This window comes from Trachurus japonicus, chromosome 21 (genome assembly GCF_045865225.1).
Source record: "Trachurus japonicus isolate A0001 chromosome 21, Traja_1.0".
Lineage (NCBI taxonomy): Eukaryota > Metazoa > Chordata > Actinopteri > Carangiformes > Carangidae > Trachurus > Trachurus japonicus.
In genome coordinates this window covers 18,305,175-18,317,854 of record NC_140927.1, presented here as the reverse complement: position 1 = coordinate 18,317,854, position 12,680 = coordinate 18,305,175, and the positions used below count along the sequence as shown (strand labels likewise).

Here is a 12,680-nt window from a genome sequence, read left to right as displayed (position 1 = left end):
CACTTAACAAGCCCACCAAACGCTCTGCCTCAGCAGCTCATTATTCTGTCTCTCCTCTCTGTAGCGGTCGCACACAGAAGCAGGTGATTGATTATGTGAGGGAGTCTGAGTTTAAAAAGATCCCGTTTGAAAGGTAAAGGCCGTAGACATGTTTACAGACACATTTGGTGCGTGTGTGTGTGAAGCTGCTCGGAGTGTATATAACGCTGACCTTCAACGTCTCTGTCTGCCAGGAAACACAGTCGGGTCCAACACAACAGCCGCCTTTCGCCGTTGCCTTCTCCGCGTCACTATGAAGTGCCAACAGAAGTGAGTTTCTTATACTGTATGTTTTTAGTGCATCTGTAGAGGACAATTAGCTTCATCAGGTTTGTTACATCTACAGTAATGACTCTGTAAGAAAGCTCCACAGAGAACCATAAATGTTTTCTTTGGAAGAACAATCAAACACTGAAAGTTTGTTTTTTCAGTCTTTAAAAACCTGCACAGTTCTGTCCAAAACACCAGTAAGTTCTTGGTAATTCCTGATTGTATTTTTTCTTCAACAAAAGTCATATTGTACATCATATTTTGTCATAAAAAGATCATAAAGATCTGGCTATAGTTATTTTTTACATTTTCCTATAGGGTTGGTAGAGATAGGTTACTGTAAGTGTAAAGTGCAAGAGAGACACTTTATGATGGAGAAGAGGCTTTTTGCATTAATATATGTATATATGTAAAATAAATATTTTATAAATATGGACTCCACAGTACAAAGCTAGGTCATATTTTGTCTGTGTGCAAGATGTACATCAAATGCATATTTCACCCTCTGGTCAAGTCTTATTCAGAGATGACGTACAGCACCTGCCTGCACTTCTACCTCACATCAGCTAGGAGTCTTCTTCTTCTTTCTGGGCTTTCACTTAATTTACTAGCACATTACCACCACTAACTGTCCATTTGTTCATAATGTGTCACTTTGCATCACGCACAACACACACAAACTTGCTCATCTAAACAGTCGTGTCACAAGTCCCAGCAGGAGGTTAAAATAAAACCTCCACAGGGAGCTGTCAGGTCAGTCAGCAGTTCTCTTCCTCTGTGTGTTTCTGACAGAGGGGTGCTCCGGGGGGCAGAGTCGAATCCCCTCCACGGCGTCATTGGAAAGAGTCGGTGCTGGTGAGCGCAGAAGACCCCTCGGTGGCGCAGGCGGCGAGGGCGAGCCCCTTCCATCAGAGAAACGGCCACGAGGACAGAACGGGGTCCGTGTCCAGGATGGAGGAGACGAGAGGCTCGACGCCGCCGGTCCACCCGGAACATCTGAGTACAGGTCCAACATCTTGGGCTGCTAGAGGCGGCAGCTCTCCCATCCCCTACGTTGACTGCAGTGGTGTAGATAGTGGGTACAACACAGGCAGGGAGCAGGCTGCTAGGTCCAATCACAGCTACAGGGACCAGGCCATGTCCCGCCGAGGGTCTGGCTCTGGGAGCATAAACGGGGTTTCTCAGGCCCAACAGGAGCACTTCCTAGGTAGGATGTGGCACAGGGAGTCCCCTTCATCTTCTAAACCGCCGCTCAACGCGAGCCATGACTTTAATGAGTCTCCTAGGCAGACACACACGAGACCTGACCGCGGTCCAGTCCAAGGCACCATGGTGGACTTCAGGGAGAGGCACAGCAGCAGCCCTCTCCCTGCCCCACATATGATGGGATCAAGGAGCGTCGTCACCGGTCCTGCCGTGGACACTTTCCGTCAAGCTGCTTCCCTCAGCCACGCTGAGCAGAACGGCTACGGTTCCCTTCCCCCTCACTTCAACGAGGCCAGGTACTCGCCTGTCCCCAGTCGCTCCCCCCGCTTACAGAAGCTTCACAAAATACGTCACAACTCCGACTCCATCCCAAACCTGGGAGCGCACTCCGCAGGGCAGGAGTCGCGTCCCGTCCTGTCGCGTGCCGAACGAATGGCCGCTCTAGAGCGCCGCATGGTGGCCAATGGGCTTTCAGCGCCGGGCAGGCCCAGGACTAGTCTGGGGCATAAACGCTTAGGGCGCTCTGGCGTCACGCCCGTGGGGGCGGTTCAAATGAACGACGGCTCCACCACCAGCGGTTCAGAGTCCAGTGAGTCTGAGCTGGAGACGAACAGGGGGAGCTGCAGCAGCCCCCTGGTGTTCAGTAATCCAGCTGAGGCCGGCTCCTCCTCGCCCATACCCAGGAACAAGTTTTCCTTCGGCAGCCTCCAGCTGGACGAGGAGGCGGACGAGGACGGAGGCCACGCCTTCAGCGACGAGGACAGCCCAAAGATTTTCAGCTGTTAGCGCAACAGAGGGCCTTAAACCGTCTCTACAGGAGAGGTTAAACGGTTTAGCCCCGGGTAACAACAGTGTAAGAAAAGCAGGCGTCCAGTGGGTGACGGATTATTTCTGTCAGGAGACCACTGAAGTCTCCACCCTGCACGTTCACTGTCGTCTTCTTAAGCACTTTTTGAGCCCTCTCTGTCATTGTGAAGCAGTTCCCTTTGCAAGAGCGGCACGAAGGAAGGAATGTGTTCAGGGGTTTTCTCGTTTGCTGCACAGAGGTCCTTTATCTTTCAGCTTCCCTCTTTTAATTGTCTCCGCAAAAAAACACGCAAGTGCCATGTTAAGGATTTAACTCTAACTGATAAAGATATTAGTGGCTCTGTTTCTGTGTGTTTTAAACTCAAATATGATTCGAAGAGAATTTATCGTTCCAGTTGCACTTTTTCTTGCATTCACTGGACCGTGATGTAGACTTCATTTTTAAGTCATTGTGTCGTAGAGTTGTTGAACACTCAGTCCAGATACCGTCTCAGCTGCCTTATCATTTCTCATAGGGAAATCCAAATATCATTCCGTAACTGGGTGTAGATGGATCTGTTTTCTACTTTGAGATCATATATTTTTGTCGAGTCCTGTGGATGTACAGTGTAATTGTGGCAGTTGTTGTAAGGAGGTATATATTTTGTGTTTTGTCCACTAAGGTGGTAGGAATACAACAACAATACAACAATGACAGCGTTCAGAGAGCAACAGCGAGTTGGTCAGGCTGAGGTGAAAGTGAAATGTGCGTGGCAGTGGTAGTTGAGCCACTCCACAGCAGTTGATGGTCTCTTACGCTCCCCCTCTGCACTTAACTCGTGCTCAAGTGTCTCTGCCAGTAATTTGGTGTCACAAAGCCAAGTTCTCCAAAAGATATGATGTCCACAAACTCTGCAATATTCGTAACAAACTGTCGCTGCTCTTTTATTTATTTATTTTGAGTCTCCTCTTTTTTTTCTTTCCTTTTCTTTTGCACTTGTGTCTTCATGTTTGTTTGTGTTGTTTTATCTGTTTGAGCAAGCAATGACCTTCATGTCACATTTCTGTTCTTTCTTTTTCTTTGTCCAATGTATGCACTTCTCTGTCTGTCAGCATGAAACTGTCATATCTTGTTTGTGTTTTGTTTTTCTTTATTTCTCAGCTGTGACTGCATGTAAACCTGTTCTGTTACTCACTACTGTCTGTGTGGTGGGGGAAAAAAACAATAATCCAGATTACCAGCATCTGGGTTTCCCTCACTGCAGTGATGCAGCCAACTTTTAATTATTCCAGAGGAGGGAGAGAGAACAGTTGGGTAAAGGATGACAGCAGCTTGGGAATATGCAGGCAGGGTTTTGTATCTGTGTATGTGTTTGTACTGTGAAAGGCAGTTTAAGGGCAACACCTCAAAGCGCAGAGTCCCTGTGCTCATCCATCACTGTCGACTGCCGTTGCAGTGCTCTCACCGGTTTCAGCATTGACATCCGAAAAACGTCGCTGTGGTGAGATTTTTATGCGCCTGTTTTAGATGCTTCAATCCAGCATGATACATGGTGCACTGATGTGAATTAATGCGGCATTATGAATAGAGAAGATCTGATTGTCACTGGATCACTGCAGTGTGAGGGAACCTGCAGCTTCCCCACAGACCTGGAGTGACAACAACTGAGTCATTTGGAGCAGATAAAAAAAAGAACAATTTAGCTGTTAGCTGTGTGTGTGTGTGTGTGTGTGTGTGTGTGTGTGCGTGTGCGTGCGTGCGTGTAGCCACTGGTGTCCTTCAGGGTGTGTTTCCAATGCATGCTGCACTAAACCAAGACCGAGGCATGGTGCTCTTCATGCCCCTCTGCCCCTGGCTGCTCTCTACAGTACATGCACTGTGTTGTATATTCTGTCATGTACAGATAGTGCTCACAGTCACCTCACTGTAATTTCATATTTTTATAAAACAGATCAGAGAATTTAATGTTAGAGAAAATTTTAAGACTCAGAAATGATGCACTAATAAACTGTAGTGAGCTGCTTTAAAATAGCAGATAGATTTACAGTATTTTTATAATTCACGGTCACTATTTTATGTGAATTGAATGTAAAAATGCACGATTCCTCATGTCCAACTCACTTTTAACAGTCAACAGTGTCACAAGACTGTTTATTCAAAATCTGAACATTCATAAAGATATTTTTATATTATAATGGGTCAGAAGACGATGTCTTTCTGTAAACTTCCCCCTAAGTGTCTCACTCTGTCACTCGCAGTGTTTTCTCCCTCTACTCACTCACGGGCTTTGACCTTTTTATGCTGCTTTTCTCAAACTTTAACACTGTATATATGTTATCTTAGAGTCAATAAAGATGACCTTTATGAAGAGAGATTTTTTGGATCTTCTTTTTTTTAAAGATCCCTGGTCTGGTGGTCGTTGTAGATGTTAGACTTTTGCCTGTCATCTTCCCTATAGTTTTGTCGCTTTCCTTTTTTCTCTCTTTCATTCTCATTTGTAGAAGTCATCTCTGAGTCACTCCTTCCCCCTGTAGTGTTTAGACCAACTCTTTCCCAAAGTGCGGCTGGTATGTTGCGCTGATTGCAGCCACGATCTGTGCTGCTCTGTGTGTGTGTGTGTGTGTGTGTGTGTGTGTGTTAGTGCCGGCACACCGCAGGACAGCAAGGAGAGAGAGGTGGGCAAGGTTGCAGCTCTAACATAGTAAGTAAGCTGAGTGAACATTGTCAGTGGAGGTGACACTACTGTAAGTAAGCCATCCCTCCGGATCATCCTGCAGTATGTGTCTCAGCTTGTGTATTGATTGACATGGCACAAAGGCTGCCTGAGCTGTCTGGACTGGAGAGTGAGTCATGGCTGACTTTTCACTTTCTGCAGGAGGATCCTCAAGCTTAACATGAATGTGTCTCCTGTGCAGCCGAGGAAGACTGAGACTGGGTCAATCAGCGTGTGTAAATACTAAAATAGTTTTTGTGTAGCCTGCATAGTTTCCCAGTGGGTTTGCCATGTTGGATAATTAACTAAAAACTGAGAAGTTTAATTAATATGAAAATGGCAGCACAGTGTCAATGAAATTTGACTTTCTGCAGAGCTGCTAGTCGTGTTTTTTTTTTGTTTTTTTTCTCATTATCACTCAATCTCATTATTTTCTCTCAAACAACAATGTTGTACTTGCAAGATGTCAGAAAATAGTGATAAATATCCATCACATTTTTTTCCAGAGACATAGTGCCAAATCTTATTTAGTCTGAGCAATATTTCAAAAACCATAGAGACTAATTATACAATGATATAAAAAAGACACGCAGCAAATTCTCACATAGAAAAGCTGGAAACAGGAATTATTGTGACATTTATGCCCTTTACTGTACGTCACATGAATTCTCACAATGTAAATAAATGCATATGTTAAAGGGATAGTTCAACATTTTGGCAAATTGGCCCATTGCCATAATCCCTATGTCACAGCAGTAGGTTCGTTACCTTTAATTGTCGGTGTAAGCTATTTTTAGAACGGCAGAGCGGAGCTGCAGGCTGCTCAGAGCTACACTATGGAGGCTAAAGGAATTTCTTGGTTTCGCTCATCAAACTCATCAAATATACAACCCAACAACTCCAAAACGCTGTCGTGGACAAGTTGTGACCTGCACAATCACCACGCTATGAGATAATAACGGAACGTTACGAGACAGAGTCATTTTAGAGGTAAATTCATGCAAAACCGCTGATGCGCGTTGCGTTCAGGGACAGTTTTTCAGCAACCAGACTCTGTATTTACCCTGTATTTACCTCGAAAACGGCTCCGTTTCGTAACGTTTTGGAGTTTTTGGATTTTGTATTTGATGAGTTTGATGAGGGAAACCAAGAAATTCCTTTAGCCTCCATAGCGTAGCTCTGAGCAGCCTGCCGCTCCGCTCCGCTGTTCTAAAAATAGCTTACACCGACAAATAAAGGTAATGAACCTACTGCTATGACTATAGCGATTATGGCAATGGGCCAATTTGCCACAATGTTGAACTATCCCTTTAAATATATTTGCCCAGCTCTGGCACTTTTGAGTAAAAATATTTTTACAAACATGTGAATGACTCTAACTTGAATCTTTTCTCCTCCCGCTGCGGCTGCTCCGTGACCCCCGTGCAGGTGTGGTGTCCAACAGTCCTCACCTGTCTGCGTCCTCCGGTCACTCCCACGGTATGGTCAACGGTCAGAAGTCGCTGGAGCTGTGCAGCCACAGTCCCAATGGCCGACAGCCTTCACCGCTCACCAGCCCGCTGCTCAACGACGCCTGCAGCGTTCGCACCGACGACGAGGACGAGGTCCGGAGGAAGGTTTGTGAACTAGAAACGCTTCCATAAGAGAAATGGGTTACACGGATAAAGCTGCTGCACTGATGAAGCTCCAGATACTGTTGGAGCTGCTCATTGTAGAACAGTTCAGTTGCATCCCCTCTCTCTGTTGTGTTGTCTTTGCAGAGATTTCCAACAGATCGGGCCTACTTCATTGCCAAGGAGCTGCTGACCACCGAAAGGACATATCTGAAGGACCTGGAGGTGATAACTGTGGTAAGTCCGGCCAAGTCCGCTCTCCAGCACACTGCCTCGCTGTTTGTTTTCTCCTGTGCTGTCCTCCGGGTAGAAAACATTGATTATTCCGGTTAGCTGCTCCATTGCAGAGCGCCCGCCAAAACACAGAGTCAGGCAGTGACACAGGGATATTTTGGCAGATGCGATTTCATTTTTTATTCATTCCCAACACTCGTGCCCTGAAATGCATTTATCTGTCTCACTCAAGGCCGTGAATACTAAACTGTGTTTGTGTTCGAAGAGATAGATGGGTTTAGTCGCGTGTTCCCCTCCCCGGTTTAGCCTGCTCCTTCAGTTTTCACCGGCTCTCTACAAGCATATGGACGTCGTTTCATTCTGATGATATCACAAAGGAAATTCTGCAGAAAACAGGATATTAAATGTGTGGTTCGGCTCCCTCAGTTGCAAACAAGGAGGATGTCCTTATGAAGCGCTGCTGTCGTCCGTGATCCTGGCTGCGCACACGTGTTTCCACTGTCGGGGGTTTTAAAAGGCTGCAGCTTTTTGCCATCTTGTAATTTTCAGAGAAGCCCGGCTTTCACACATCTCATAAATATTTGGGTTGGCCAATGTCCCTGTTTCAGCTGCGTGTGTGCACGGCACGCGTGTGCTTGTCGCGCTAAACTCGGCTCTCTTCCTGTTCGCTGGTTGGTATTGCTGCCGTTTCTTGGGGTGAAGTCATCTGAGCAACAGCTGGTGCCTCTTCTCAAACCCTTCAAGAAACACTCACTTTTCCCGAAACCCACTTCCCTCCTGCCATGGCATCAGCTAAATAAAGCCCACACTATGCACTAACACACAACATGGAACATTTGGCTTCAGTCTGACTTAATGAAGTGATAGCACTAAGACTTATTGGCCATTGATTCTTCCCTACATCCTCAGGCAATTAAAGGATCTAGGAGACGTCACGAGGCTGAGGCGCAGCAGCAGTAGAGACGCAGATAGAGGACTTTTGAAGGCATCCTGTTTGAACACAGTGCCGATCGGTGATAACGGCTTCTGAACAGGCCCGTGTGTTTGTGAGAGAGGATGACAAGGCACAGAACACAAAAACAAACACAAAATAAACAGTTACAGTATCATGCTTATCACTTGCCATAAAGAGAAAACTTTTAAAAAGTTTCTCACACCTTTTACATACAAGTGACATTTATTACATGATCACTTTATCTTTTCTGAACCAGAACAGACTCACAAAATCCCTCTGGTATCTCTCTTGGTAATTGTGTTATCATCAACCAGCCGAGTCAATCTTTTTTTTTTTTCTTATCCAAAATCACAAATTTGCCTGGAGCAGCTTTACAGTCTGCACAGCATATGTGCAGATTGCCCTCTTACCCATAGACCTTTTATTCAGATAAGAACCAGTTTTATGGTTGCGTCTCTCTGTTTTCAAAGTGTGGAGATTTAGCTCCCGAAATCCATCGCAGTATGAGGGATTTAATTTACTTTCATCCCTGAAAGATGATCACGGTTCACGGTGTTGGAGTGTGGGATTATTGGGTGTAAAATATGCATTAGGATAAATTTCCCTTAATGTCTGAGCTAAGATTCTCCCTGATAAATAGTTTGACGACTCAGTACATGTGCACATTGTATTTGTAATTGCAGTCTTTCCAGAGTGCTGTGGGACAAGATGAGGCGACTCCGGAGTCTCTGAAGAACACCGTCCTCTCCACCTTCGAGCCTCTGCACAAGTTCCACACGGGTTTTCTCAGGGAGGTGGAGCAGAGGTTGGCCCTGTGGTGAGAGACCCCTCCCTCCACACACACACACGCACACACACACACACACACACAAACACGCACACACTCACACCATGTTTGAGCAGGTCCGGTGATACCATGATTTGGTTTCAGTCCAATCTACCGCAACTTCTGCGCCCCCACCCCTTTTTTTTTTAACGAGTTAGTCCAAGAGGGCGACCCCGGTCTCTTCAGTTGACCCCGTGGAGCTATCGTCTCCATGGCAACAGTCGTGCCTCACCATGGCTGGCCTTTTCTTGCCCGTGGGTTTCTGCTGTCAGATCTCCTTAATGATGTTGTGCTTTATCTAAGACACACTGAATCACACACACACACTCTCAGACATGCAGACAGTGATGCATAAAGCCCACAGGCATTAGCTGCAGACGTGCAGCCCTAATACAGTATTTTTTATTTCAAAGCCTGTGTTGGCTCGTCATCGTTAGAACTCCAAATTAAAGCTGGAAGTGATATTAAGTCAAGGCCGCTGATAAGAGCCACATTCAAATGTGTATGCAAATGATCCAGCATTACGAATCTCTTTCATGGCTTTACATATTCAAATCTATTCTGTTTTTACCTTTGTCATTGTAACAATGATAAGAAAGCTGTTATATACTGTATGAAGAAGTTGTTCCAGACCTAAAGCTATTTCTAATATTCTGCACACAATTTTAAAATATTCTGAATGAATGTGGCAGTGGTAGCCCAGTACTTCAGCCCCCTGTGTGGGGAAAGTGGTGCTAAAGGGAGACACCTGCTGGTGGATCTGTGGAAGTTTAAAGCGCTTCCTCAAACTACATTGGAATTTTTTTTTTAAGTAAAATCTCATCTAAATAATCAATGGACTTAAAGGTCTTTTGTGTAGCTCACTCAGTTACTTCACTGATAACAACACTAATACAGTTTATTAATAAAGCTGCTATCGAAACCAGGTTTTACAAAATGAAAAGCAGACTGATTTACCCAAATTGAATGAGGTTATTTAAACAGTATCAGTCCAAATACATTTCAGAGGTTGTGTAAAATAAAAAATCATAAATGCTTTCTTATACAGCCTTGTGATAACATATGTTTTCAATGATCCACAACAAGATATTTATCCATAATGTTTCAGAGATAAAAGCTGCTGATTGTTACCTGTTTTAGGGAAGGACGCTCCAATGCTCATATCAAAGGAGACTACCAGCGCATTGGAGATGTTATGTTGAAGAACCTTCAAGGTTTAAAGGTGAGGTACAACTTAATGTAAAACTCTGTAATGTAATGTAAACATCTGTAATAGCAGTAATGCTTTGACACACGTGTGTATGTCATTTTCCCAATGTTGCTCTGTCCACAGCCTCTGACGACAAACCTACACAAGCAGTCTGAAGTTCTTCTGGAGCTGGAGAAGGCGTGCAGGGCGTCCCGCAAGCTGGAGGGTCTCTGCAGGGACTTTGAGCTGCAAAAGGTCTGTTACATCCCCCTCAACGTCTTCGTCCTGCGGCCCCTGCACCGCCTCACGCACTACAAGCAGATCCTGGAGCGCCTGTGTAAACACTACCCAGCTACTCATGTGGACTTCAGGGACTGCAGAGGTACTACAGTACACTCACACCAGTGTTTATAGGTCAGCAAAATAATCTAACAGATGATGTGCAATGATCGCTCACCCGCGCTTTGGTCCGTAGCTGCTCTGGCAGATGTGTCTGAGGTGGTGGAGCAGCTCCAGGAAAGCCTCATCAAGATGGAGAACTTCCAGAAGCTTTTGGAGTTGAAGAAGGATTTGATCGGCGCTGACAATCTTGTTGTTCCTGGCCGGGTGAGTTTAAAGCTCGAACAATTTTAAGTCTTTAACTGATTCCCAAAGATCTACATAATGAATATTTTTTGACAGTAAATGACTAAATTGTTTTATTTCTCTTCCTCAGGAGTTCATCAGGTTAGGCTGCCTCAGCAAACTGTCTGGAAAAGGCCTTCAGCAACGAATGTTTTTCTTGGTAACACTCACTTTCTCAGCTTCTCAGATATCACTAATCTAATTACTTAGTTAAGTGAGCTCATTGTAAAAATAATCACTATTTTATCTTTTCCAGCCATAGAGAAGGTGTTGGCAGATATAGCACAACTACAGATGCTCTTATTGGGGAAAAGTAACATATGTTGTTATGACATGAGAGTGTTTACATACAGTACAATATGTCACTGCTTTGATTAGAAAAGTAACTTGTATACAATAAAAATGCAATACAAATGTAGAAAGATACACATATACGTAGAAGAATATGTAAATATGACAAGTTGTTTGTGCCAGCTAAGAATTATTAACTGGAACATTTGCACAATTAAGAGATTTAAACAAATAAAAAAAAACTCAGTGAGATTCTATTGTAAAGATATTCAATGCCTGTTTTCTCTGTCCCACTCTCTGCTGATAGTTCAATGATGTGATACTGTACACGAGTCGAGGGATGACGGCCACCAATCAGTTCAAAGTGCACGGGCAGCTGCCGCTCTACGGCATGACAGTAAGAGCGATGTCCCGCAGCTGAACACAAAATGCTTCAAACGTCTGTCACCAGTTTGTCATTACGGCAAATAATCTGCTTCCAACAGCTGAACTACAGCTCATTTAGTTTCTGCCATAACCACAACACACAGACACACACACACCTGTACACATACAGTAAAGTCACAGCCACGCAGACACGCACCCTCAGGACAACTGCCTTCTCTCCCACTCCCCTCTCTTTCTCGCTCCCTCCTTCTCTGCCATTCTGTCTATTTTGGTTCTTGCTGTCCTAGATACCGCCGCTCTCTAATGTTTTTTCTGTGTCTCTGTGTTCTCCTTCCAGATCAGAGAGAGTGAAGATGAGTGGGGTGTGCCTCATGCCTTCACGCTGGTTGGACAGCGCCAGTCGGTGGTGGTGGCAGCAAGGTAAAAAAAGAAAAGAAAAAAAAAGCATTCACTCTGGATGCACACAAACCTTGTTCCTTTACAAGAATTAACCTGAAGTGTCTGTGTGTATCTTTTTCATGTGGAGCTATTTCAGGATCACTAACTTCTTACAAATGATGACAACCATGTAGATGTCATATAGTATATATTGTAAGCAAAGGCATTAGTTCACGTTTAATTACAGTGAGCTCTCAGCAATTCAGATTTATGGTCAGAGTCCTCGCTTTGTGGGCGTTCTGTGCCCCGGGCTTTACCTCTCAGGCTGAGTAGTCTTTCTGCCTTATCGGCACCCAGAGAGGAAGAACTGCAGGGACTACAGGGAAGAGCTGAGAGCTCTTCTGCACATTTTTTAAATACATTATTTTTCCAAAGTTACAATGGCACACTTTTTGCTCCGTCTAAAGTCAGAGACTCCTAATATAGAAGTGTTAATTACAGAAATGCAAAGCAAAACAAAACAAAGCAGATGTTTTGCAGGGTTAAGAAAAAAACATAATCAGTATTTTTGTTTACAGTCAATATTCTCTTGAGAAGACACTGACTTCAACAACAATCAAATATAAACAGTCTCCTTGAAAATGTGTCATAATTATAATGATATATTATAATGTAATTATACAATTATAATATTCACCTTGTGCTTAGGATTTTGTTTTTTCTCTTGATATTTCCAGGTGTCTCTTCTGTTTGTTGGTTGATTATTTTTTGTTTGTCCTTGCTTAGCACTTGTTTTCACTGACAAGATAGAAAAAGGATGAAGACTTATTCTGTCTTCAAATTAACATTTTGCTGTTCTAGTTTCTGTTCATGAGCAGATGGGGTATTAGTGTCTTTTAAGGAGAATTTGGCAGGACACCTGAACTAACATGGCTCAGTCTTGTAACATTCGCGTTAATGGGACTATTTCTAACCACCAGGCCTTCCTGCTGCGACTCAGTACTTTTTCCATTTGTCTGTCATCCACTCTAGTTCACTAACAGAGATGGAGAAGTGGATGGAGGACATAAAGGTAGCGATAGAGACAGCAAAAACCAGCAACGGGCCTTCATCTGACCTGCTGACCAGCAATCTGACGGACAACAGTAAGTTACTGCGCAAACACGCA

General features: G+C 44.3%; 1 protein-coding gene across 2 annotated transcripts in view; it reads left to right on the top strand.

Moving 5' to 3' along the window:
• Positions 1-12,680, top strand: part of LOC146965056 (FERM, ARHGEF and pleckstrin domain-containing protein 1-like) — a 53,672-nt gene that overhangs the window by 35,320 nt on the left and 5,672 nt on the right. For both annotated transcript variants that reach the window (XM_085766340.1, XM_085766339.1), the window contains exons 11-23: positions 65-133; positions 234-309; positions 1,102-1,315; positions 6,444-6,631; positions 6,776-6,865; positions 8,501-8,634; positions 9,784-9,865; positions 9,977-10,214; positions 10,308-10,438; positions 10,548-10,616; positions 11,055-11,144; positions 11,472-11,554; positions 12,545-12,657. In XM_085766340.1, the coding sequence (XP_085622466.1) occupies positions 65-133; positions 234-309; positions 1,102-1,315; positions 6,444-6,631; positions 6,776-6,865; positions 8,501-8,634; positions 9,784-9,865; positions 9,977-10,214; positions 10,308-10,438; positions 10,548-10,616; positions 11,055-11,144; positions 11,472-11,554; positions 12,545-12,657 (1,577 nt within the window). The remainder of the gene's footprint in view (positions 1-64; positions 134-233; positions 310-1,101; positions 1,316-6,443; positions 6,632-6,775; positions 6,866-8,500; positions 8,635-9,783; positions 9,866-9,976; positions 10,215-10,307; positions 10,439-10,547; positions 10,617-11,054; positions 11,145-11,471; positions 11,555-12,544; positions 12,658-12,680) is intronic.